General features: G+C 39.9%; 1 protein-coding gene across 1 annotated transcript in view; it reads left to right on the plus strand.

Moving 5' to 3' along the window:
* WDFY4 (WDFY family member 4) overlaps positions 1-25169 on the plus strand; it is a 132330-nt gene that overhangs the window by 38172 nt on the left and 68989 nt on the right. The window contains exons 18-37 of the mRNA XM_039709353.1: positions 2549-2763; positions 3649-3743; positions 4679-4886; positions 5143-5219; positions 5911-6129; positions 7554-7738; positions 12899-13130; positions 15098-15249; positions 15782-15893; positions 16007-16197; positions 17693-17845; positions 18241-18314; positions 19115-19276; positions 19949-20040; positions 20926-21025; positions 21835-22040; positions 22631-22800; positions 23160-23285; positions 23736-23897; positions 24011-24208. Of these exons, the coding sequence (XP_039565287.1) occupies positions 2549-2763; positions 3649-3743; positions 4679-4886; positions 5143-5219; positions 5911-6129; positions 7554-7738; positions 12899-13130; positions 15098-15249; positions 15782-15893; positions 16007-16197; positions 17693-17845; positions 18241-18314; positions 19115-19276; positions 19949-20040; positions 20926-21025; positions 21835-22040; positions 22631-22800; positions 23160-23285; positions 23736-23897; positions 24011-24208 (3129 nt within the window). The remainder of the gene's footprint in view (positions 1-2548; positions 2764-3648; positions 3744-4678; positions 4887-5142; positions 5220-5910; positions 6130-7553; positions 7739-12898; positions 13131-15097; positions 15250-15781; positions 15894-16006; positions 16198-17692; positions 17846-18240; positions 18315-19114; positions 19277-19948; positions 20041-20925; positions 21026-21834; positions 22041-22630; positions 22801-23159; positions 23286-23735; positions 23898-24010; positions 24209-25169) is intronic.

Raw genomic sequence — 25169 nt, forward strand, 5'->3', positions numbered from 1 at the left:
TTAGAGGATGTTGCTCCTGTTCATGCCTGTGACTGGAATGAAGCCAGTTGCCATCAGACTCCGTGTTGTTTGACCACATAAAAATAGATTTTCCTTTCATTAATATGTTGTCTGTTTGGTGATGAAAGATAGCATTGCACATTTCAAACACTCAGTAAATTGAGACAGGTTCACATTCACTTCAGATATGTGGCCCAGGATATTCACAGTGTTTTTTCTACCTTGAAAAGAAAGAAGTTTCCTCTCAGACATATGTCATCCTTGACTGAAATGTTAAGATTCCAAAGTGTCATGACAAATCTTTCCCATTTGTAATGTCAAGATAGTCTAGATCTGACAAGGGTGGGTAAAGGAAAGGAAAGAATTTTTGAGAAGAGAATAAACACTTGTTTCAGTTCTGTCTCATCATCCTGGCAGGTTTCTTCCAAATGCAGACAAAAAATAATCCTCACACAATTCATCATGTAAATTATTTATACTTTTACTAAGTAATACTATTACTTCCACAGCTGGATTTTTAATTTTTGTTTTCATCCATGTCTCTTGTATGATGAGCTGCTGTCGTAGTCACTGTTGTGAAGGTAAAGCATTGTCCATCAATAAGGATTTTGCACCTTTTAAAAATATATTATCCTTGCTTTACATTTAGGCTAAATTACTTTTTCTCCCTTTAGATGTTAAAATAGTAAAATTTTTCAAGAATTTCTGCACACATAATTATTGCTATTTTGTTCTTCAATCTAAGGAAATTACATCCTTTTGAAGTGAATGCACAGTGACAACAGTTCATCATTTTTGCTTATCTCAAATATAGCATAATAACCTTGAAGATGAATAACAGTCAATTAAATTCAGCTACCAAGTTTTGAAACTATGGGCTCTTAGGAAAAAGAATCTGGGAACTACTTAAGCAGATTGGGCAAATTGCTAGGTGACATTTGCCCTTAAAACTCCAATCTGAGGCAGAGCTCAGCTGCATTCTAACTGCACCTTCAATATCCTGATTCACAGTGCAAGTAATAAGTGTTAAGAAAATCAATCCATGCATAAAGAAAAACACAGCATGGTTTCTTGGCCACCTCTAATATTTCCACTAAAATCTCATTTTACTGGAACAAAGATCCATGAAAACAGCTCATTTTATTCAAAACAAAGCAATATTGGTATTGACAAAGCTGCTAGCCTAATGAAAACAATCAATCTTTTTGTACACCATTATGCTTTCATTGGATTTATTTTGGAATAAACCAGTTGCTTCACTTAGTCAAGACCTGTGTCATTCTCTGTTTAGTGTTATTTACACATACTTTCCTGCATATAGGCAGAAATTGAGTAAAATGTTAATGAAATATTTTAAAAGTTGTGAGACTTTGAAACACTATGTAATAATGTAGTTCAACATGGTGGACACTTTGTATGTAATGCAATGCATAGTGAAATGTATGTCCCTGGCAATGAATAGTCCTTCAGAGAGAAGAAAATGTTATCCAAAGAACTCACCCTTAGGAAATGTTATACAAAGAACACACCCTTCAGATCTGACAAATGGTAGCCGAGTTTGCAAAAACAGTATGTTGCAATGGATGTATTGTTTTCTAAGTGTTGCACTTGGGGACACTTTGAAAACAAATTGCATGTTGGCTTTGAAATTGTCCTGTATTGGCTTTTTCTGGTTGAATGCAAAAGAACTTGATTCCTCTTTACACTTAATAAGCTTATTCTGAATCCAGTTGCTCCTCATTCATGTTATAGAATCAAATCCCATTGACTTTGTTTGTGTGCCTGTCACCATTGTTGTCTTTTTCTTTAAAAGTTTTCATATCTATTTCTTAGAAGAATATGTGAGAAAACTTGAAAGCTCTTTGAAATAGGGAATAATTAATCTTTGTAAAATTTGTGTTTAAATATATGATCCAGTTACTTTTACATGAAATCTAGTTAGGTCAATGGGGGTACCATGCATTCCTAACTGGGAATAAATTGCTCTAAAGATAATTTATGAGAATTGAGAGACTTGAAGATCATTAAGAAGCAATAATGAAGCAAAGCTTCAATTCAGCAAACATATAGAGAAGTGTTTAAAATTTTTTCATGACATCACTTGATATACTTGTCTTTAAGAACAATGCTTTAAAAATTAAGAGTAGATCATGTCAATGTGGCTCCCCACAGGCTTAATGTTAAATATATTCTGAGTTCCTGTGCTGGTGGAGTTTATGCCTGATAACCTGCCCTTGGTGGTGGTGCCTTGTTTTTGAATGCCAACTGATTGTTTTCTTCCTTCAGTGCTATAGAGATGAGGCAGAAAGGCTGAGCTGTGGATGGGCAGGCAGCTGCTCAGATGAATGTATGCACACTGTTTTAGTGCAGAGCTTGACAGAACAGCCATGCAGTTCTGCTTGAGCCTCTTGCCTTAGGGGCTTCTTTTCTGAACCAGATGTTTACACTCAGGGATTTGACAATTGAAAAACAAATTAAAACAGAATAAATCAGTTGCCCTATACAGTTTAGTTCCAGCTCTCTGACTTTACTTCTGTGTCCATTTCAGCTTTCCCAGGAAATCCAGTGTGCTCTGGTTGACCATATCCAGTCCTTGGTGAAGTCAGAGAAGAGTCGTCAGGTGATGTGTGAATCTGGCCTGCTGAGCACAGTCATAACCTCCTGCCAAGATGCTTTCTGCAGTGACAGTCACCCCCTGCACCTGCCCCTCACTCGGGTGTTTGAGAAGCTCGCATCACAGGCTGTTGAGCCACATGTGTTAAGGTATAAGATTGTATCTAAAGGAAGCAATTTGCTTTAGTGGTGCCATTTTTTTGCAAAGTTTAGAAAATAATTAGATGCTTCACGTAGTGCTTTAATTCAGCAAGGCTCAGCCTTTTCTTTCAAGTCCCAGTTAATCCTCCTTTCTCATTGATTGCAGGATATATGCTTAAATCACTCCTGAAGATGGTATGAGTCTGTAGTGTTCTGCATCATCTCTGCAGGGGTTATAAAGCCATTTATGAATGAACTAATTAAGTCATTGCAAAACAAATAGGGTTATGCTCTCCTGGTATTTATATGGAGAAGTTGTTTTCTGCAGAGTAAAAATTATTTCCTCATGTCTCAGATCCATGTCAATGACAGATGTAAAAATAAAAAGTGCAGTCTTCTTCCTCAGTCGCTGTTTCCAGTTTGAGGTTGCACTTTCTTCGTTAATGCTAACAAGTGCTAGACTTTACAGTACCTAACAGCTACCAGAGTGCACATGAATTTAAATATTCAGTGGAAGACTGTATTTCTTTCACTGAAATAGGGAATAGGATTTGTATAAAAGAACTCCATAAAAAACTCCAACCCATAGATTTTTTTTTTCCAGAAAAATTAGGGCTATTGAAAAATATTGATGAAGAAAAGGAATCTTTGATTTATTTTTTTTTTAACAGGAAAACCTTGAAATGAAATGTAAAGCAAGAAAAATATTTTTGTTGCTACAATGGAAAACATTTCTTCTGCTCTAAATGTCTTTAAAATTTGGCGTTCAATAAAAAAAAATTGTTCTCCAGATGTCTAAGCTCTATTTGCATGGTTGCTGTGACTCCAAGTGTCTGGTTTGTTTTCCTTTTTTTAAAATGGCTTCTTTTTTTCTTTTTCTTTTTTTCATGTTAGACAATTTTTGTGGTTGGGAGGTTCTCCACCTTCTCAGCCCAGCACAAACAAGACCAAGGTCCTTTCCTGTCAGGGGAGTGATTCAGCTAATGCAGGTAAGCACGCAGTGAACAGGGGCTGAGTTAGAGATGTCTCTGAAATGACAGGAAGCTGCTGTTGAGTAGGTTGCTCCAAGGCAGTTACTGTGAAGGTGGAGCATGCCTAGAATATTTCACTGGGTATTCTCTAGATTAGGTGGTACTTGACCAACACTGAGAGCTGATCTAATGGCTAGCAGAGACAAAATTAAATCTTTGCTCAAGTTAGATGCTGAGTATAGACTCAGATTTTGCTGGATCAGACATGGACATGGTTTATAAAAATACTAAAATTCTACAAACCAAGGGGAGTGTCTCCTTTGTTTTGCAGCATATTTTTCCCATGATTTACAGACAGAAATAGAATAAGGATGGGAATAAAGAGCGCTGCTTTTTGTGGTCCCTAGGATATCCTAGTAATCTACTTTGCTTACACAGGCTACTTTCCATCTGAGTCATTTTTCTGCTCTAATGTATTTTATAGATGAGAGGCTACAGTATAGTAGTATTTGGTGCTTGAGGCACCTGATACAGCATGGTCTGTATTTGGGTCTTTTGTTCTTTTCAGTTGTTTTTCAAATCCTCTCCCACATGTTGCTTATGACCATTCTGTTACAGCACAGTTGAATGAATGGTCTATGCATAAGAAAAATGAAACCAATGGGTTTGGGACATTTTTTTGTGCGATGAGTTCTGGAGCTGGCTGAAGATGTGTGGGAATAAAATATGGCTAAAATATGGCTATGGCTCTCCTGACAGCCTCCTATTTTGAAATGCTTTCAGTGCAATATTGTTTTGTATTCCTGTAGTATTTCTGTGGGCTGCTGAGGATGTGTTATCTCAAGAGCATGAAGTGCTGTTCTGAGCAGGGATGCCTAGAATATGGTCAATACCTGTGGCTGGAAAATGACTTGCAGACATTGATCTGGTTAGGCACTGTGTTCATCCTTCAGGTTCAGAAGAGAGTGTGGTGGACAGTAAATCTGACCCTCAGATCGCTGTGCCTGTCAGGACCTCTCCTTGGCTGTCTAAGGGATCTGCACTGGCTCTCCAGACTGCCATGAGTCTCATCTCCATGACATCACCTCGGAACTTCCAGCTGCACAGCACTGCTTTAGCTCCATCATTTGTGGAGTTTGACATGTCCATGGAAGGCTATGGGTATTGATGCTGTTGCTTTTATTTTAGCTGCTCTGGGGTCTCCAAACCCTTTGAACACAGTAACTATTCACTTCTCTCTTCATCTTAGTCTATATATCCTATGGCTGCCTTCCATGCAGCAATGTTGCCAACATATTTTGTTACTGTCTTATTGCTGAGAGCCTACTCTCTGCCTTGATATCAATACCAGAAGTCACTGGTGACCCTCAGGGATGACTTTGTTTCTGATGATGGGTTCTTGCTTGCTTTTGCATAGGTGTTTATACCTCCCTACCTTGGCCACTGTCATGGGATCCAGTGCAGACCAATCTGTCTCAGGAGGGACTGGAATTGGTAAGAACTGTGACTCACCTACAGCTTGCTGGGAGCACTGACTTCTCAGCCCCAATGAAAACATTCAACAGCTGTAAGAAAGGGTAGCATGTAAGCTGTGCATCCCAAAACACTTCTATCTCTGTGTCCCAGACCATCTCTGAGCTGTAAAACTTGTACTGCTCAGCAAAATAGGGAGTTGGGTGCAGCTTTGTAGTGTGATGAATGAATATTAGCAACACAAATTTAAAGCAAGCTTCTAAGAAAACAGTCTTAACAAGTAAGAGCCACTAGATTTTAGGGTAATTTCCTATGGAAGGAATAGGAACTGTCACTTAATGGGATTCTCCTATACAACAAAATCCTCTATTGGGTGGACTGGGAAATGGCTGAACCTTTTGTTTCCTGAATTTTTGTGAAATTTGAGAACTTGTTTCTGGCTCAGAGGTTGCTATTTCATCTGCTCCACAGCATGGAGATCTAGTGCTCATTTCTCATCAGTCAGCTTTAAGTCATGTATACATGTGCACAGAGTCACATGTGCAATCTCTGTGATATGTAATACAGACAATGAAGTCCAACAGAATAGAAATTAAACCCTGAAATCTAATGTTGGTTCTTCCATGGTATGGAAGAACGAAATGGAAAGCAGTTTGCTAATGGCTGCACAAAGAAAGCAACTTCCTTAATGCTTTTTTATTCCTGTCTACAGGCAGCAGAACGTTCCCTCCCTCCAGTGGCCTGACACTTTCCTGCTGGTTCCTGGTTAGCAAGTTTGGTTTGGCGCACAGCAGCCACCCACTCCGCTTCCTTACCATTGTGAGGCACATGTCAAGAACAGAGCAAGAATTTGTTTGCTTTTCTGTAAGCTTCTGCCCACAGGACCTTTCTTTGGTCATTTCTACAGAAGAAGTGGAATTCCAGCCACTTGGTAAGGCTCTTTTCAATCAAGTTGAATTGCTGTGTCCTCTTGTTATCTGGAATTTTTCATTAATAAATTTTCTCTTCTTTGAAGTACTCAGGATATTAATGAGATTTCTCTTCAATTTTCTTCTTGAATCCAGTCATGATTGTAATTGTTGCCCATGTTTACTTTTTAAGTTGACTGTAGGCATTGTGAATTACTGCAATATTCAATGGAAAAATTGTGTCATTGATATTGTGGAGTGCAGTTGTGGAGACTGGGCTTGAACCAGTCAGTTCTGTGTGACACTAAGCAGGTTTGGAGAGTGGGACTGAGGATTTGGGGAGTGATCTAGCTTCCTAATGAAACAATTCATTTCCTCTCCTTGCTTTCAGAATGTTTTCTAATATGCTAGTCTGTTAATATTGTTCCCTGTTGATGTTTATCCCCTTTTCCTTACTGAGCAGAGTAGGTACTTCAAATGTAAATGTGATTGAATATTCCAAAGGAGGTTGGAAATTAAGTGGGAATAGTAGCTGGGATTGTCATGCACAGCTGACATTGTATGAGTGCTCTGATTGCCTTAGATAATGATAAAAATTTCAGCTTGCCTTTTTTCATAAAAGCCATAAATTAATATGGAGTGTTTTATAATCTCATTGACCTGCTAGGAATTTTTTCTCTGTGCCAGCTAACTCTGTAAATACACAGAGGGGTTCTCCTCTTGGTGAATATGTTTGGTTTGTCCTAGTTCAGGATAGGTTTGCAGCATGAAGGCAGATAGCAGGTGTTATTTAGGAGGGTGACCAAAAATTCCAGCTTGCCTTTTTTCATAAAAGCTACAAATTAATATGGATACTTTTATCATCTCATGGACCTGCTAGGAATTTTTTCTCTGTGCCAGCTAACTCTGTAAGTACACAGAGGGGTTCTCCTCTTAGTGAGTATGTTGGGTTTATCCTAGTTCAGAGTAGGTTTGCAGCATCAAGGCAGATAGCAGGTGTTATTTAGGAGGGTGACATGTATGCTGCAGGGATCTTGAGAGCTGTCCAAGTTGTAGGTCCTGAAACAGACCTTGTAGGTCCTGAAACAGGCAGTGTTTTAAAGCCATTAGAAATCATAGCATCAAATCACACTCTACCCGTACACAGAGGGGTTCTCCTCTTAGTGAGTATGTTGGGTTTATCCTAGTTCAGAGTAGGTTTGCAGCATCAAGGCAGATAGCAGGTGTTATTTAGGAGGGTGACATGTTGGATACTGCAGGCATCTTGAGAGCTGTCCAAGTTGTAGGTCCTGAAACAGACCTTGGGCAGTGTTTTAAAGCCATTAGAAATCATAGCATCAAATCACACCCACAGAATGTCGTGTTCTTTCAGTCACATTTGAAAGTTGTGTTCCAGAGGCAGGTGAAGAAACTTTCTGTTGACTTACGCCTTTTTTTGCTGTTGCAGATATTATGGAACCTGAGGGTGAGGTCCTAAATCCCTCCCCGTTTCCAGGGCAAGTCAAGTTTGGCTGTGGTAAACTTCTGGTCACTGGCCAGTGGCATCATCTCACAGTGACAGTTGCTAAGGAAGCAAAGAAGAGCTGCATTGTGTCAGCTTATATAAATGGTCAGATGCTTGGCTCTGCAAAGGTAAAAGCTCTCTGAATAGATCTTATGGCTGGCTTTTGCCTTGCATTGCTTTTCATTTCCATCTCCCAATGCACCTACCATGCCTTTTCAGTAATTATCTGGGAAACTCAAAGCCTGGTGATTTACACATGTAACATGTGCCACTGTGCTGGGTGTGAGTGGAGTCAGAAATCTGTACAAAACAGGGTGTACCTGTGCTGCTTTTCAGAAGTGTGTTCTCAGCTTATACTGGTGCCTTGAACTACCTCTCCTCCTCCTTCAGCATGTAGATAACCAGGGCAACTTGTGTGGTGATGCTCCTCTAGAGTTGGGGATACCTAGCTTGCAGGTAGCTCAGAGATACATTGCTGAAATTCAGTTATACCCTTACATCAACATTTTCTGAGTTTACTAGTGATTCAGAGGATTTATCAGTTTAAGCCCAAGATCTGCAGAGGTTGCCAGCTATAAGAAGTATTTCACATCACGGTGTGGCTAGAGAGCCCTAATTCAAGGACGACTTGGATTTAGGCTAAAACCTGCAAAGGTGATGAGTTACACAGTCTCCACTCTTTCTTTTCAAGAAAGCTCTTGAAAAGTAGAAAGGTCACAGAAAAATAAGCTGCTGTGTGTAGTCATCTCTTTGCAAGAATCAGAGGTGGGAGGAATTTCATCAAGCATCTTATTTGGTCATGTTTCAAGCTGTCCTCTTTCTCTCATACCCTTGAAAAATCAGCCAGTGGTCTTTTTCCTCACTAGCACACTCAGCACTCAGGAGCAGATGGATGTTCCTCTGGATTAGTTGTTCAGTGTGTGAGATGATATCAATTCATGAGTTCATTGCTAATATTGGTGTACTGGCATTTCCCCTAGTATGCAATTTCTTGTGATTTGTATCACACAGCAGTCACTTCTCAGGTTGGATGAAATAGCAGACAAAAGTAATCCAAATGCACCTGAAGGGTTCATAATCTACAAGATAAATCAGAATAGCCCCTGGTTTCTATTATTAATTTCATCATGCTCCTGGTTTTGCAGTTAATCTATTACTATTTCAGAGATCTGATTTTTTGATTTTTTCCAGCCACTTGGTAAGGCTCTTTTCAATCAAGTTGAATTGCTGTGTCCTCTTGTTATCTGGAATTTTTCATTAATAAATTTTCTCTTCTTTGAAGTACTCAGGATATTAATGAGATTTCTCTTCAATTTTCTTCTTGAATCCAGTCATGATTGTAATTGTTGCCCATGTTTACTTTTTAAGTTGACTGTAGGCATTGTGAATTACTGCAATATTAAATGGAAAAATTGTGTCATTGATATTGTGGAGTGCAGTTGTGGACACTGGGCTTGAACCAGTCAGTTCTGTGTGACACTAAGCAGGTTTGGAGAGTGGGACTGAGGATTTGGGGAGTGATCTAGCTTTCTAATGAAACAATTAATTTCCTCTCCTTGCTTTCAGAATGTTTTCTAATATGCTAGTCTGTTAATATTGTTCCCTGTTGATGTTTATCCCCTTTTCCTTACTGAGTAGAGTAGGTACTTCAAATGTAAATGTGATTGAATATTCCAAGGGAGGTTGGAAATGAAGTGGGAATAGTAGCTGGGACTTTCATGCACAGCTGACATTGTATGAGTGCTCTGATTGCCTTAGATAATGACAAAAATTCCAGCTTGCCTTTTTTCATAAAAGCTACAAATTAATATGGATACTTTTATCATCTCATGGACCTGCTAGGAATTTTTTCTCTGTGCCAGCTAACTCTGTAAGTACACAGAGGGGTTCTCCTCTTAGTGAGTATGTTGGGTTTATCCTAGTTCAGAGTAGGTTTGCAGCATCAAGGCAGATAGCAGGTGTTATTTAGGAGGGTGACATGTTGGATACTGCAGGCATCTTGAGAGCTGTCCAAGTTGTAGGTCCTGAAACAGACCTTGGGCAGTGTTTTAAAGCCATTAGAAATCATAGCATCAAATCACACCCACAGAATGTCGTGTTCTTTCAGTCACATTTGAAAGTTGTGTTCCAGAGGCAGGTGAGGATGAGAAACTTTCTGTTGACTTACGCCTTTTTTTGCTGTTGCAGATATTATGGAACCTGAGGGTGAGGTCCTAAATCCCTCCCCGTTTCCAGGGCAAGTCAAGTTTGGCTGTGGTAAACTTCTGGTCACTGGCCAGTGGCATCATCTCACAGTGACAGTTGCTAAGGAAGCAAAGAAGAGCTGCATTGTGTCAGCTTATATAAATGGTCAGATGCTTGGCTCTGCAAAGGTAAAAGCTCTCTGAATAGATCTTATGGCTGGCTTTTGCCTTGCATTGCTTTTCATTTCCATCTCCCAATGCACCTACCATGCCTTTTCAGTAATTATCTGGGAAACTCAAAGCCTGGTGATTTACACATGTAACATGTGCCACTGTGCTGGGTGTGAGTGGAGTCAGAAATCTGTACAAAACAGGGTGTACCTGTGCTGCTTTTCAGAAGTATGTTCTCAGCTTATACTGATGCCTTGAACTACCTCTCCTCCTCCTTCAGCATGTAGATAACCAGGGCAATTTGTGTGGTGATGCTCCTCTAGAGTTGGGGATACCTAGCTTGCAGATAGCTCAGAGATACATTGCTGAAATTCAGTTATTCCCTTACATCAACATTTTCTGAGTTTACTAGTGATTCAGAGGATTTATCAGTTTAAGCCCAAGATCTGCAGAGGTTGCCAGTTATAAAAAGTATTTCACATCACGGTGTGGCTAGAGAGCCCTAATTCAAGGACGACTTGGATTTAGGCTAAAACCTGCAAAGGTGATGAGTTACACAGTCTCCACTCTTTCTTTTCAAGAAAGCTCTTGAAAAGTAGAAAGGTCACAGAAAAATAAGCTGCTGTGTGTGGTCATCTCTTTGCTAGAATCCAGAGGTGGGAGGAATTTCATCAAGCATCTTATTTGGTCATGTTTCAAGCTGTCCTCTTTCTCTCATACCCTTGAAAAATCAGCCAGTGGTCTTTTTCCTCACTAGCACACTCAGCACTCAGGAGCAGATGGATGCTCCTCTGGATTAGTTGTTCAGTGTGTGAGATGATATCAATTCATGAGTTCATTGCTAATATTGGTGTACTGGCATTTCCCCTAGTATGCAATTTCTTGTGATTTGTATCACACAGCAGTCACTTCTCAGGTTGGATGAAATAGCAGACAAAAGTAATCCAAATGCACCTGAAGGGTTCATAATCTACAAGATAAATGAGAATAGCCCCTGGTTTCTATTATTAATTTCATCATGCTCCTGGTTTTGCAGTTAATCTATTACTATTTCAGAGATCTGATTTTTTGATTTTTGAATACAGTGTAGAAAATGCAGCCTGTTCTTTCTATTATATCTCTGGTTGGTATGGTGGATTTTTCGCTTTTGAGTAGAATCTTTTTATGAATTGAAACTTGTAACCTTGGTCTCCTTCTTTTTGTTCCCATATTTCAATTCAATCTCAGCACGTGCAAAGCTCATATGTGTGTTTTATTTTTCCCCTGTAAACATAACCTGTTTAATTCCAAATATTCTCTTTCCCATACTTGAGAAAAATCATCTGTCTTAGAAGTGCCTTTTGGGACCTATATCCATTTCAAGAATGAAAATTTAATTTAATTTGACTTCCTTCAAATGAGACTGAAAGTCATCAATAAAACTAGGCCTAAACATTGCAATTGGTGAAAGAATTCAAAACAAGTGCGTTTAACATTCAGTGAAACAGCTCATATGAATAAAATAATCCTTTAACAAACAAAAGATTGTCCCAGTGTTGGGTTCACTGATTAATGTAGGCCTTCATCTTGATGTGCAGTGAAGAAAAGATTGCCTAAGAAGTTAGAAATGGATGAAGGTTGTTAACCATACCAAAGGCTATTTTTTAGTTGGTGGAGCTGGAGTGGGGTGTGTTACTCTGCTGCATCAAGTCTGATATTTATTCACTGAAGTGTCAACTCCTGCCTCTTAATATCAACCAGCCCTGTTTTCTAAATCAGTAGTCAGAGACCAGTCAATGCTTGGAGTCTCCCAACCTAAAAACAAATCTTTAAAGACAGGGCTAAGCCCCAAAGTACAATATTGTTTCTCTCTACCAAAAAATTCCAAGTACTTCCTGTTAGAGCTCTCTGCAGTTAAATATAATAATAGACTCACTTTAGAAGGCCAAATCACATTTTTGGTACCGAAAATAAGTGTCCTTCTTTCCTAAACAATGTTGGCTCCACTGAAGGCTTACTGATGCAATTGGACAATCTACACTCTTCAAAAACTGCTTGTTCTCCATTTATGCGAGGAGTACAAAGTAACTGTAACTTGTCTTTCTGTGTTGAATGTCACAGTCGGGGTTGTGAAGTTAGGAAACCAAAAATATGTCTGGAGTCAAGACAGGGTTTTTCTTTGCCAATACTTGAAATTGTTTTGACTGTGTTTTTGGAACAAAAATTAGGCTTAAACATTCAAAATGCTTATTTTTACAGTTCTTCTTAAAGTCCAACTTCTGAACAATAGTTGATAATTGTTGTGGTGCGTTGACCTTGGCTGGAATCCAGGTGCCCACCAAGCAGCTGTATCTCTCCCCAGCTAGACAGAGGAGAGAAAATAAGATGGAAAATGACTTGTATGTTGAGATAAGGCAGTTTATTAAAGCAGAAATGAGTTTACATGTGTACAAGCAAAGAGGAAAAAAAAAAGTTTGTTCTCTATTTCCCATCAGTGAGTCCTGTTGAGCCACTTCCTGGGAAGCAGTTGCTGTCGAAGGCAAGCATTATAAATAAAGAATTCCTTCCTCCTCCTTCCCTTAGCTTGTATGTCTGCGTTGATTTTATGTGGATTGCAATATCTCTGTTGTTAGTTTGGGCCAGCTGGCTTAGTTTTGTGCCCTCCCAGGATCTTGCCCACCCCGACCCCTTGATGAGGGGAATGTTGGAGAGCCGCTGCTGATGCTGCCAGCTCTGCTCAGTAATAGCCAGAACTCTGGTGTGTTATCAACCCCTTTTAGTTTCCACAGCACTGTGAGGGCTGCTGTGGGAAAACAAGCTCCAGCTCAGCCTGGCCCAGTATAATTGTGGTACACAGCTGAGACTTCCATGAGCAAAGAGGTGGCAGGCAGTACCTGGCAGGGACCAGACCCTGAGTGCATTGGATCCTCTCAGTGAATTCCTTCTCTGTTGCAGATGCAGTATCTCCAGCCTTTCCCAGGAAGCTGTATTTCCATGGAACCCTCTTCCTTTATTGATGTCTATGGGTACATAGCCACTCCTCGCATCTGGAAACAGAAGTCCTCCTTGACCTGGCGCCTTGGTCCCACATACTTGCTGGAAGAAGCCATTTCTGTGGAAACCATAGAAGTTATTATTAAGCTTGGCCCTCAGTATTGTAGCAACTTCCAAGCAGTACAGTTTCAAGGTATGGGATAATTCTCATATCTGCCTCTCTTTGTTTGTCAGGGCAGTGTTCTTTTTTATATTGTAATCTTCTGTCAATGTTCCAACTGTGTCTAGAGATAACTCTAAAGGTCTGGGAACTGCATTACTGAATGTTGTACAAGACTGAAGTAAGATACATGAGGATCTTGTGACATCCTGTGAATTGGAAAGAAGGATAGGAATCGAGCAGCAGAGAGAGATGAAGAGTAAAGAGGGACAACATATACTGAGTTGCAAGATTGTGATTTCTGTTGGACAAATATCAAAGCAGAAGCTTTACGTGAGACATTCTGCGTTAACAGTGCTAATGGGAAAAAAAGAAAAGGCAGAAAGAGAAGTATAGAGTTGCACTGCAAATGCCTGCAGAATAGGAGAGAGGGGCAGGGGAGTAAGTTACATTCAATTTAATGAAGAGGCTTTTTAACTGAAGTATGCTGTTAGTTTCAATTATTAAGCAGACAGACAAAACATTTCAGTTATTGATTACTGTTTGTTCAACAAGTAGTGCATTCCCCTCCATGCTAGAGCTTGGGATGAAATGGGATGGTCATTTCTCATTTGAAAATGGCAAAATAATCTTTCTTGGTGATGCTCCAGCCTAAAAGAATGTAAAACGACTGGCTGAGAGTACTCCTTCAGACAGAATGCTGTCAATCTACACAAAAAGCTGCAAGTTAGGTGTGGGATGAGGTTGTTGAGAGAGAAATGGTGTCAAAGTACAGCTCTGAAATAAAAACATTACCTATAGAAGTCAGAAGGATTTGATTTTTTTTAATCATTGAGTCTTTATGTAGTCTGGGGGACTTGTTTTCTGCATAGTTCTTCCCAGATGGACTTCAGTACTAATCACAGGTTGTGGTCTTGTGACTCTAGTGGTGCTCTGTTTAGGGATCACTGAGCAACTTTTGTGATCTCCTAATTGTGAAATGATCTCACTCTCCCTGCACTCTCCCTATTTCCATCAAAACATCCAAAGGAACTCAGGCAAATGGAAATTTTCACTTTAAAAACGTTTTACACTATCCCTCCAAATACTACATTTAGGTTTGGTGTTTTTTTCCTTAAAATGGGTTTGTTACCTTGTTGCAAACAGCAGTGGGAATATTTGCAGTGTTGTGTCCTGTCTCCCCACTATCTCGTTGCTCCTTGCTAATCAGCTGCAGTTGTACACAGGCTTAGTCTGCAGACCAAGTCCTGCTGGAAGGGAAATGGTGACACAGTCTTGAGGTATTTTATTTATAGTTAATCTTCATGTGGTGTGTGAGCTACTTTTTTGCCTAAAAGGGCTGTGTTATTTGTGTTTGTAAGTCAGCTGTTTTCCCAGTCTATAAAACTGTCAAAAACACAACTTGACTTGTTTTTTAAAATAAAGATACATATAGTTTTTCCAAGTGTGAGAATGAACAGAAAATTCTTAAAAAAAATGCATTCGAAAAGCATACCTGCTGCACCTGGTACTTTTAAGAAGCTTCCCAAATGTTGTGAGTTGGCAGCTCTGAACTTTTGCCTCTGCTCTCCTCACACACAAATCTTTTCTTTGAGTACCCTGATAAAGTTCCCAGAAACACAGAAGGCCTCTGAAATCTTTTCTGTGTCCAGAAAGTTTATTTATACTGTGAGGACAGAGAAAGAGGTTTATTATGGACATTTCTGAGCTTCATGAGATGTTATGAGAGGACATAGAATCAAGGCAAAGCAGTTACCAGAGGACAAAGCCATGCACTGGTGATGCAAGCTGCCATGGCTTGTGTAACAAAGGGTGAATGCTTTTTAATAAGTAAAATTAATATGTAAAATTTTACTTTAAATAAGCAATAATTTTACTTTAGTAAGTAAAATTATTTCCTATACATCAGTTTTCTCCAGTTATTTTTCACCTGTCTCTCTTCTATCTTGCATACTGAACAGTAAAGTCCCTTCAGATATTCACAGTCTTTCTTGTTTTAGGTGAGGACCAGTGCAGTGATCATATCATCGCACCTCTGGTGGCAGAAGATAAGATTTCTTTTGGAATCAATGCTGTGTGCTCATCTCTCACTACAGTCCAAGATATAAAGAGCTCTTACAATGAAGTGGATGGTCGGCTGATTGCCAAAGAGGTCATAAATTTCCCTTTCTAAAACAAGAAATTTTCTCTGACTTCTAATCAGTTTTTTAGAGCCAAATTTCTGACTTTGTCTTCCCTGTGTACCTTCAGAGATTTTTTTAAACTTCTTTTTCCATTCCTTAACTTTATTCTACTTATAGGTTAATTTTCACCTATGGAGAGGAATAGATTGGACCGTGTGAGCACAGTGTTAAAAATATTCTTTGAAACAGGAACAGAAGCCATCATTTTCAGGTTTTATCATCATTGGTTTCAGTCTGTGTTTTCTTAATGCCTTCACAAAGACTTTTCACATGATATTCTATTGTTCTTGCTGATACCAGGTATATTGATATATGAAAGTAGTGGCATTGTGGGATGTTGTTGGTGGGTGAATATTTCTCCTTACAATCAACTTTTTATTAAAAAAATATGTTTTTCTTAGTCTAAAATTATTAAAATAACTTGGAGTATTAGAGCATGCATTTTTTTAGTGTCCCTGATACTACCAAAGTTTTTTCTGAAGTGCCTTTTATCTGTTTTAGATTGGGATTAATTCTCGGGACAGTTCAACTCCAATATTCCTGGCTAAGAATATTGCTGGACACCTCTCAGGTTCCGTGAGGACCATTGGGTCAGTTGCTGTGGGCCAATATGGTAAATGCACTTGCCTTAATGTTTAATATTTTTTAAAGAATGTAGCTTTTTCCTGTCCAGTAATAGATGAAGTCTGTGTAACTTCCTGGGAGAGTAACACTGCAATTTCCTAGGGGTAAGAGTGTTCCAGTCCTCCCCAGCAGCTACCAGCCTGAACTTTATTGGAGGCCCTGCCATTCTCCTGGGTCTCATTGCTATGGCCCGTGATGACCACACCATGTATGCAGCTGTCAAAGTCCTGAACTCCATCCTCAACAGTAGCCCCTTGAGTGGAAAACTGATGAGGCACATCCATGGATACCAGGTAGACACTCCTTTGCTCATTCATTCTGGTTATAGTCTTTCCTTTGTAGATATTTATCCCCAAATCAGTCAATGGGAATGAACCAAACACACCCTGACTGTAGACACTTGTGGTTGGAACTTAGCAAGTCAAGAGGGGGATATAGGATAGTGCTCTGTCTCCTGTGCTTACAGTCCCTGGGAACCTCTCTAAGTTTTCTGCTGAAGGAAACATGAGGACAGATGCCCCTTGGTCAGACAAGATTTAATAAACTAAATAAACCAGAGCAGCAGATTTGTGACTGACCCACTTGTCACCTTTTACCAACACACTTGATCCCACATACAAAAGACCATTTCTCAGGCAGCTTTTCTTCCTCCCCTTGGCTCATACAGCCCAAGATTCCTCTTTACTGACTGCCCAGCATAGGGCTGACAATTAATTCCTACAGCTTATCTTGACTGTGCATGAGGAATTGTGCTGATATAAACAAGTGCTGCCTGAATTGCATTTATTAGGTCTGTCCAAATTAATCTTTAAACTTGAAAGCTATGCAGATTGAAGATTCTGGTTGTATGTAAAGTCTATATATGTAATATTGGATGGATTGAGGCTCAAGTATGAAGTTTCAATTTAGTATCATTTACTTTGTGCTGAGTAGGTGAGGCAGAGAACTCTGAGGGAACAGAGAAGACTCTATAATATAAAAGGGTCCAAACAAGACCCTCAACATTAGGTTTTCATTAATGATTTATTATAAACTTTCCATTTTTCCAACATGCAAATTGTTCATAAATTGATTGCAATTTATATGAATATATTTATCCTACTTAGATATTGCTTGCCCAATCCTTTCTTGTAGGTCAATGTTGGTCTTTGTGTTGTGTATGAGTTGTTCCTTTTGATTTTTTGCTACATAGTGTTCTCTCCATGTTACTGATCATTATATTGCAATAAAGTTTTTAACAGCCAAGTAGTAAATGTGTCTTGATATGTATTTTAAAATTAATTTCTATTCTTCCCAACCTGTTCAAAATGTAATGGCTTTCTGAACATTCTTCTCACAGTATGGAGAAATTGTTGGATAATCAAAGGTAGGCTCAGTTGAGAAACTGGCAATGTTTCAGAAATGTTTTTCATTTGGGGAGGTAAAAATTAATATTTTTTAAATTAACACCATTTGTAAGCAATTAAGAATACATCCATGAAGAATAGCATAGAATATGTGGTTATTTACAGTTATATTTGTCTGTCGGTTTTTAAAAATTACATTCAGCATAGTATGGCACATATTTTCCTCCTGTTCAATGCCACAGAGTTGCAAAGCTCCTTCAAAAATTCATCCTTACACTTCCTGCACAAAATTTTACATCTGGACTGAAATCTTCATTTTCTTCATGATGCTTACGCAAAATGGATGTATGCATGACTGCTACATATAATTAAACTATATGTTGGCCTAGAATTAAATACAGATTTGTACTTGGCAGATACTTATTCAGTCTTCTCTTTTCAGTTGCTGAGCTACCTATTGAAGAGGAAAACTCAGCTGCTAAACAACAGGATTTTACAGTTAATGTTCTCCCTAGTGGGCACAGCTGAGCTGGGCTTTGAGTCTTCTGTCATCAAGAACTATAGTGCATTCCAGTATGTTCTCTGCAACTTTGAGGTAAAACTGTTCATGTTTGAGGTAAAACTGTTCAACTGTTCTGTACGTTTGGCTGTATTAAAGATGTTTATAATATTAAAGACGGTTTTATAATACAAGATTTGGTTTGTTCATAACATCTCCTGGATCCAATATTTGTGTGTTGTGCATTATCACACTGTGGGCCCCCCAGGTCTGCAGGAACACTCCCAGAGGGTCTGCTCCTCAGGGCTAGAACGGCAGCTACAGCTCCTTGCACTGTCAGGGACTTCCCAATTCCTGTGGGCTGCATTACAGAAACACTCAAAGTTTATGATGTTCTCCTCCCCAGACTAGTTTTAACTGTTTCTCTGATGCAGCTAGTGCTCTCACAGCTCAGCAGAGCAGTAAAACTTCTGCTTTCCTTTGTCTTTCAGCTTTGGATGAAAGCACCAGAAAATCTTGACCTTGCTCTTCTTTCCCATCTTGTGGAGATCTTGCAGTCCTCCAGGTATAAACTTCTGTTTGAATCAGAAACCTGTGGAACAAACTCATCTGTAACCTGAAGATGGAACTCTGAGGTGGATATGAAGGGTCTAGTCACAGTTGGAATCAGAGGATTCTGGGGGTGAATCATTCCTGTACTGCTTTTTCAAGCCTGGAGTTAGTGATCTGATCAGCCCCTGAGATGACTTTGGGGCCAGCCTGGGAGAAGATATCTGGTTACCTGGTTCCACTGGAACCACTGCTGTACAATGCAAGTTTAAATATCTGCTGGGGAGGGGAAATCTTAATGTTCGAATTGACTATGAAATAATTTATAAAAATATATTATTGAAGTTGTACTTAAAATCAAAACACAACCCTTTTATCAAAATTCCTAATCATCTGGACTGGAGCTAAATGTATCTAAGGAGACATAGCATGGCAGAGGGACTGGGTAAAACTAGATTCCTGTTTTTTGGTAGCAGAAAGCTCTGTGTAGAGCTGTCTGGTTCCCCTTGCTAAGTTTTACAGGAATAGCACGTTTTGCTACCAACTCACTGTTTGAATATGCAGTAATGTTTTCTTTGAACTTGTTGGAATGCAGGAGAGGGCAGAGGAGAAGAGCAGAACACACAAAGTAGTCTTCTGATTTCCATCACTGACACATGTTCAATTTGTCTGACAGTGTTTGAAATGTTATAAAGAGAGTATTAAAAGACAAAAGTGCAAACTATCAGTGCAACCTGAAAATCCTTTTAGCTGAAACTCTGCAAATTTGGTCATTTCCAGTAGAAGCTTTTAATAGTCCCTGTGCTTCTTTTACAGAGATGCATGTCAGAATATTGCAATTGCTTACCAAGCACAAATGGTGCCCAAGCTTGTTTTCCTTTTCAATGATCCTGAAATCAGCAGCTCCAAGATCACTGTGGCCTGCACTATCCTGTCCCATCTCTTGCAAGGATACTTCAATACCAGGGATGTTCTCAGGTAACCCTCAAGGTCTATAGCTTTTCCTCAGATAGCAGATAAGCTATACTTATGCTGGTGCTGGAGAGAGCTCAACAGTAGAGCTTTCCTCACCTTGTCTTTGGTAGAACACCAGGTCTTTGGCAACTGCAGGATCCTCTGGTGAAAAACTGATGAAAAACTCTTTTCATTCACTCCAACCTTATATTTGTGTGAAGGTGAATTGGGTGATGATGGTTATAACGGTGGCGCAGACAGTTCTGTAGGTATGGCTGGGCTTACTGAGGGGAGACCTCACTTCAGGATAGGCTGGTTAATAGAAAAAGGTTCTTCCCCCAGAGGGTGATCAGGCACTGGAACAGGTTCTCCAGGGAAGTGGTGACAGCACCAAAGCTGACAGAGATCAAGAAGTGTTTGGACAATGCTCTTGGGCACATGGTGTGACTTGGGGTGTCCTGCTGAGGGCCAGGAGTTGGGTTTTGGTGATCCTTGTGGGTACCTTCCAACACAGCACAGTCTGTGACCTTTTAATTACTTCCTAGTTTATGAAGTTTTCATCCTATTTCTGAGGTGGCTAGAATTTCTCATGGTGGTTGCTAAGTCACAGTTAGCCAGTATGCAGCTTTGCATATGTTCTCCAAGTTAATGAATATCTTTCTGTTGACCACAACTGCTTCACTCTTTCTCTGCAAGGATTGGATTGTTCCTTGTTTACACCTTGAAACCTTCTTCTGTGGATGAAAATCAGATTTACCTGGATAGTGTGGCTGAGAGGCCCACTGAAGGTGAGGGGCTGCCTTTGGAGTATGTGTTGTGATAGTTTAACTGCAGTATTTCTCTTCTTCCCCAGGACCTGATGAAGCCTAATTACAATATTATTGCTTCTGTGTTTTGTGGCAGAAAGAGGCAAATTTCTTCATATGGAGAGGGACAGGTTGCATTGAGGTGACCCTTTGTTCCCTCTCTGCCAATAAACCAGCAGTACTTTCACTGCGTTGTCCAGAGCCAACACAATGCTGGATTTCAGATATACACAGAGAGGAAGGACATTAAATTGAAATTGCCCCAAACCTACCTACTGGGCTGTTACAAGGAATAAAATTTCAATGGGCATCCTGGATTTTCTGTGAAGACTTCACTACACTTACAGTTGTAGCAAATAATAATGCAGAGCTCTGCACCTCTTAAACTAGCTGTGTATTTGTCAGGTTCATGTGGAAGAACATCCAGTCATTTGGCCCTTTCACTGGGATCTTCCAGGTGGAGCTTTACTGTTACTGCACCTCTAAACAACAGATCACACTAAGGTGACAGTGGTAACTGCAGTTTGTACATAGACATCTCAGCTAGGCAGTACAAGTCAGATTGCCTGCTTACATTTCCCTCTCTAGTTAACCTGAGGTTGATTCCTCTGAGATATTGTTCAGCACACAGTCTGAAAGAGTTTTAAATAACTCTAAGGAGAGGACTTGGGCAATGTAAGCACTGGTTGTTTCTTATATTAGCAGGAATCCTTATGTCTAAAATTTGATGTCTGCATATTTTTACTTGGCAAAAACCAGATATAAGTACTTCTACAGGGCTAATTGTGTGCAAACAAAATTGTTCATCAAAGTAATGGAACATCTTTTGTCTCTTCTTTACTCTTTATTGCTTTCTGATATTTGTAGCCTTAAACCAAACATCTGGAAAGACAATCTGTCTTCGAAACCAGCTACTGAAGATGCTGTTAGATGTAATACGCTCAGACAAACTTCAGCTGTCCTCTGAGTAAGTAGAAATGTTTGGGAAGTTAAGTGTCTCCATCTCCCAGATTTTTCATCCTCCTGGTGCTTAACCAGGACTAAACACATTGATAATATTTGAATTTCAACAAATGCTAAGTTAAAGCAGACTGGATTGAGAGAGACCTTTTTGTGAGTTATTTATCTGGCATTCACACACCTGTGTGGTCTGATCACACGTCTGATATCCATCTTGGAAAAAGTCTCATGTTTTCCGAAAACACGGTGAAGGGGGAAATTGGATATTGATGTTTCTGTTGCATAGCAGGGGTTTAAGAAATCCCGTCTGTCTCTGAAAATCAAGTCTATGTAATGTGGGATTACTTGCACCACTCTATTGTAACCATGAGAATGCTGTTATTATAACTATACCTTTCATAACTGAAATACAGATTTCATACTGCTGGGAGCTGTAATTGTGCATTTTCATTAGATAGCACATCTTGGACTTGAAAATTTCAACCAAAATTTTGAATTTCATAGCTTGAAAGATCTGGCCTGTGATGTAGTTTGCCTCATTTATTGAACACACTCTCAGAAGGGGCTTCATAGTAATGAACTGTTTTGTCTGACAGTAATAGGAGGTTAGATGTAGCAGGAACTGAAGGGCTTCAGCTGTGTGGATGAGCCTGTTGTTACATCTTTGTGATTCTCTAAAGGTACACCTTTAATGAGATTTTTTTTTCCAGAGAAAAATGAGGTTCTAAATCATTTCAGGATAATTTTATATAATATCTCCTTTCTGTCTTCCATCATGTTTCCTTCCATGTGTTTTCATTTACCTGTTTGTCCTAGGGAAAAAGAAAAGACATTTTTGGCACTGGGGCCAGACTGGTTTCTGCTGTTCACACAGAGCTACCTGCACTTCAGCACAGTTGTCCTGGGACTCAAACTCCTTCTGTACTTCCTCCACAATCGTTTGCTGCTGAACAAGTTCAAGGAGGGAATAGTGGCTGGACGTTGGCTGGAAAACAGCTCTGCAGGGCTGAACATTCTAATGGGTATGTGTTGGTTTAATGTTCCCAAAACACTGCCTTGATCCAGCTCAGAGACAGAAGATCAATGTGTCCATGATAGGAGAATTCCCACTGATCTCAGAAGACCAAGAGTTTAAATTACTTTCTAAGCCTGTTCTGGTACTTCAGAATTTCTGTGCTGAAAAGTGGAATGTAGTGCTTCTCCCTTGCAGGTAATTAGCAACTCTGATCAGCATCTGCAGGGAGATGGGCCTTTTTGTGTTGCACAGAATCAGGCTACTTGATAGGCCTGTAAGGTGCTCAGATGTCAGCTTGTGCTCTGAAACCTTTTGTTTCTTAAAGATTTGTTCAGCCTGCTTTTTGATAATCAGTCCTGGGGTTCTGAGGAAGGGAGGAGAAAGGAAGAAGAGTAATTCAAGGAGAAAGCCTTTTATTAGAAGTGGGAAAAATTGTAATCTGTTAGTCTTGAGGTGTTTTTTAAACTGTTGATACTGCAGCCTAGCAGACTACTGAGTGTTCTGGAACAGAGACAAATGAGGAAAAAGGTATCCTTCTGCTATCAATAATCCTTCTGCTACATGACATTGACACTTTTGTTTTCTTTTCCTTTAAAGATAATTTAAAAAGTCATCCTCCAGTGCCTGACAATGGCTACTTCTTGATTTTTGGATTTTCTGTATTGCAAAGATGTCTGACTGATCATGTTCACATCCCTGAGATCTACTTGGTTGTGGCAGAGCTCTTTCTGGCCACTCCACAGTCCGAACCACCTGAAGCAGTCAAGGTATGAAAAAAAAAAATTAGCAGACAAGCACCTGAAGCTGCTATTGCATTACTATTTTGACATTTTATGCTCTTTTCCATGAGAGGATTCTCAGGCATGTAAACCCTACTTGGGTTTTGTAATAATAAAAACTATTCATTTTTTAAAAATTAAGTTAATTAACTTTTATTTAAGAAAATTTATGTTCAGAACAACCTTGTTCATGCAGGTGTTAAATGTTACAAATTTAATAAGAGAGGAAGAAGCTGCTGAAGGTAGACAAATGTTGATTTTGTTCTGATGTAGAGACAGCAGGCATTGTTCTTGATGTATCATATATAATTCCCATCTCTTAATGAAATCTTATTCCTCCTGTGTAGAAAGATCTTGAGTCTATGTTGCAGTGGATCTTGCAGCACCACCTCAGAGAGAATGTCCTCAAGTTTGGGCTGTGTGCAGAGGCAGCTGTGTTACTGCTGGAAATGGTTAGATTCACTGTGGACAAGGTAAGTGTTTCATTGCAAGGACAGTGCAGTGTGAATGGCTGAATAAAGAGCCCAGGTGTGACAAGTGCTGGTGGCAGCCTTTACCTGTAACCCCAAATCCTGCTGTGCCCTCAGAGGGCAATACTGAACATGGCAGTGAGCGGGGACTGCCAAGGGGCACAACAACTACTGCCCTGGCTATGTAGCACAGGATGTGATGGGCTCATGTTTTACAGAGACCAGAGGCAGGTCTTGCCCACAACAGTACTCAGTTTTTTCATTCTTGATGATGATAGGTCACCTTTCTGGTTGGGTGTATCTTCAGTCTGCAATGTGGAGGTTGGCTGCTGGTGCCTTGTCTGAATTTATGGCTGAGTCACTCTTGCTTAGGAATACCTAAAGAGGAACAAAGATAAATTTTTATGAATGAGAGGAATGCTGCCTTGACCAGATGCACATTTGTCTGTTCAGCCTCTTGCAGATGCAGAAGCCTCCTGGGCGATTGCCTATCCCGGGAATGTTATCGAGTTTCTGTGCTTGATCTACCACAGTTATACACAGGACCCTGTGTGGCACTGTCCTGACTTCTTGAAAACTTTGGCTATGCTTGCTTTTCATTCAGGATCACCCAAGGTATGTGCACAGGAGCCAGCACAAGCCCTTCTGACCAGAGAGGGGTCACTAAGAGAGAAAATAATCAATGTACAGTAGACTGAGTGGAAATGTTTTGCTGTCTGCTTTCACAGGGTGGGTCTGAAGGCCTTTTGACCCCTGATGGACCAGCCATTGCTGAAGGGAAAGGCTGTGCTGATCCCTCCTCTCTCCCACTCCTACCACACCCTGCCAAGAAGCAAGTGTGGGATTTTGTGCGAGTCCTCCTGATGGACAGTCTTCTCAACATCCCAGCAAGCAAACAAGGACATCCCCTTGAGCTGCTTCTTGAGGTTTATCACATCAGCAGGCTTTGCTGTTCTACCTTGCACTGGGGGTGGAAGGACAGGACATACCCTTCTAGAGACCTAATAACAAAACTGATAACAGTGACAGAAGGAAAGGACTTCTCTAATTCCTCTGCATTAATGTGAACTAAGAAAATGCTGTCCCTGGAAAACAGAAAAGACATTTTTCAGGCAATGTTTAATATTGAAGAAAAGTGTGAAAACAATTTCCTTTTCCTTAGTAATACCTGCTTGCCATTAGGAAACCCCTTGAATTTGTTGAGAACAGAAAACATCAGATGGAGAGTCCTGCATACTGATTTTTGAGATAACAAAATCTCAGTTCTCAAATAAACAAAAAACCCCTGTCTCAACTGTGAGTTCAGATTAATACAAGCTGTAGCAGCTGAGTCTGGATAATAGATTTCAGCCACTCAAAGCACTCTAGAGAATCAGAGTAGTCTGAAGAAAGGGGAAAATGAAAAATTTGGGATTCAACTCCAAATTGTCAATAGTCCAGGTGTCCTAATATGAGTTCTGATGCAGATTTAGCTTAGTAATACAAATAGTAATGAACATAAGTTTGACTACAATTGTAATGAGTTGAATCCTCTTGTGGAGCACCAGATTTATAGGTTTAAAGCCTTGGTACAGTTAAAACAGAGTTTGGATTTCTGGTTGTCTGAATCCTGGGTCTGCTAATAGAGCTCAATGTCCCTGAGCACAAGACCTCTTGGGAACCACCTGTGTGCCAGTCTCCGGCCCTTTACAAAACTTTGTTTCTGTTCAGTGCAGAGGGTGACTGTGCTGGCTGTCAGATAGATGGTGTAGTTCTGTGTAAGACTTCCTTGTCTTCCAGCTGGGAATGAAGTTCTGCCATCTCATCTGTTGTCCAGTAGCTGTCCACATATGCACTCTTGCTGAAAGTGGAGTCAGATTTCCTGTTTTCCTGCTGTACTAATATGTA

This window comes from Passer montanus, unplaced genomic scaffold, assembly GCF_014805655.1.
Source record: "Passer montanus isolate IOZ18808 unplaced genomic scaffold, ASM1480565v1 scaffold21, whole genome shotgun sequence".
Taxonomy (NCBI): domain Eukaryota; kingdom Metazoa; phylum Chordata; class Aves; order Passeriformes; family Passeridae; genus Passer; species Passer montanus.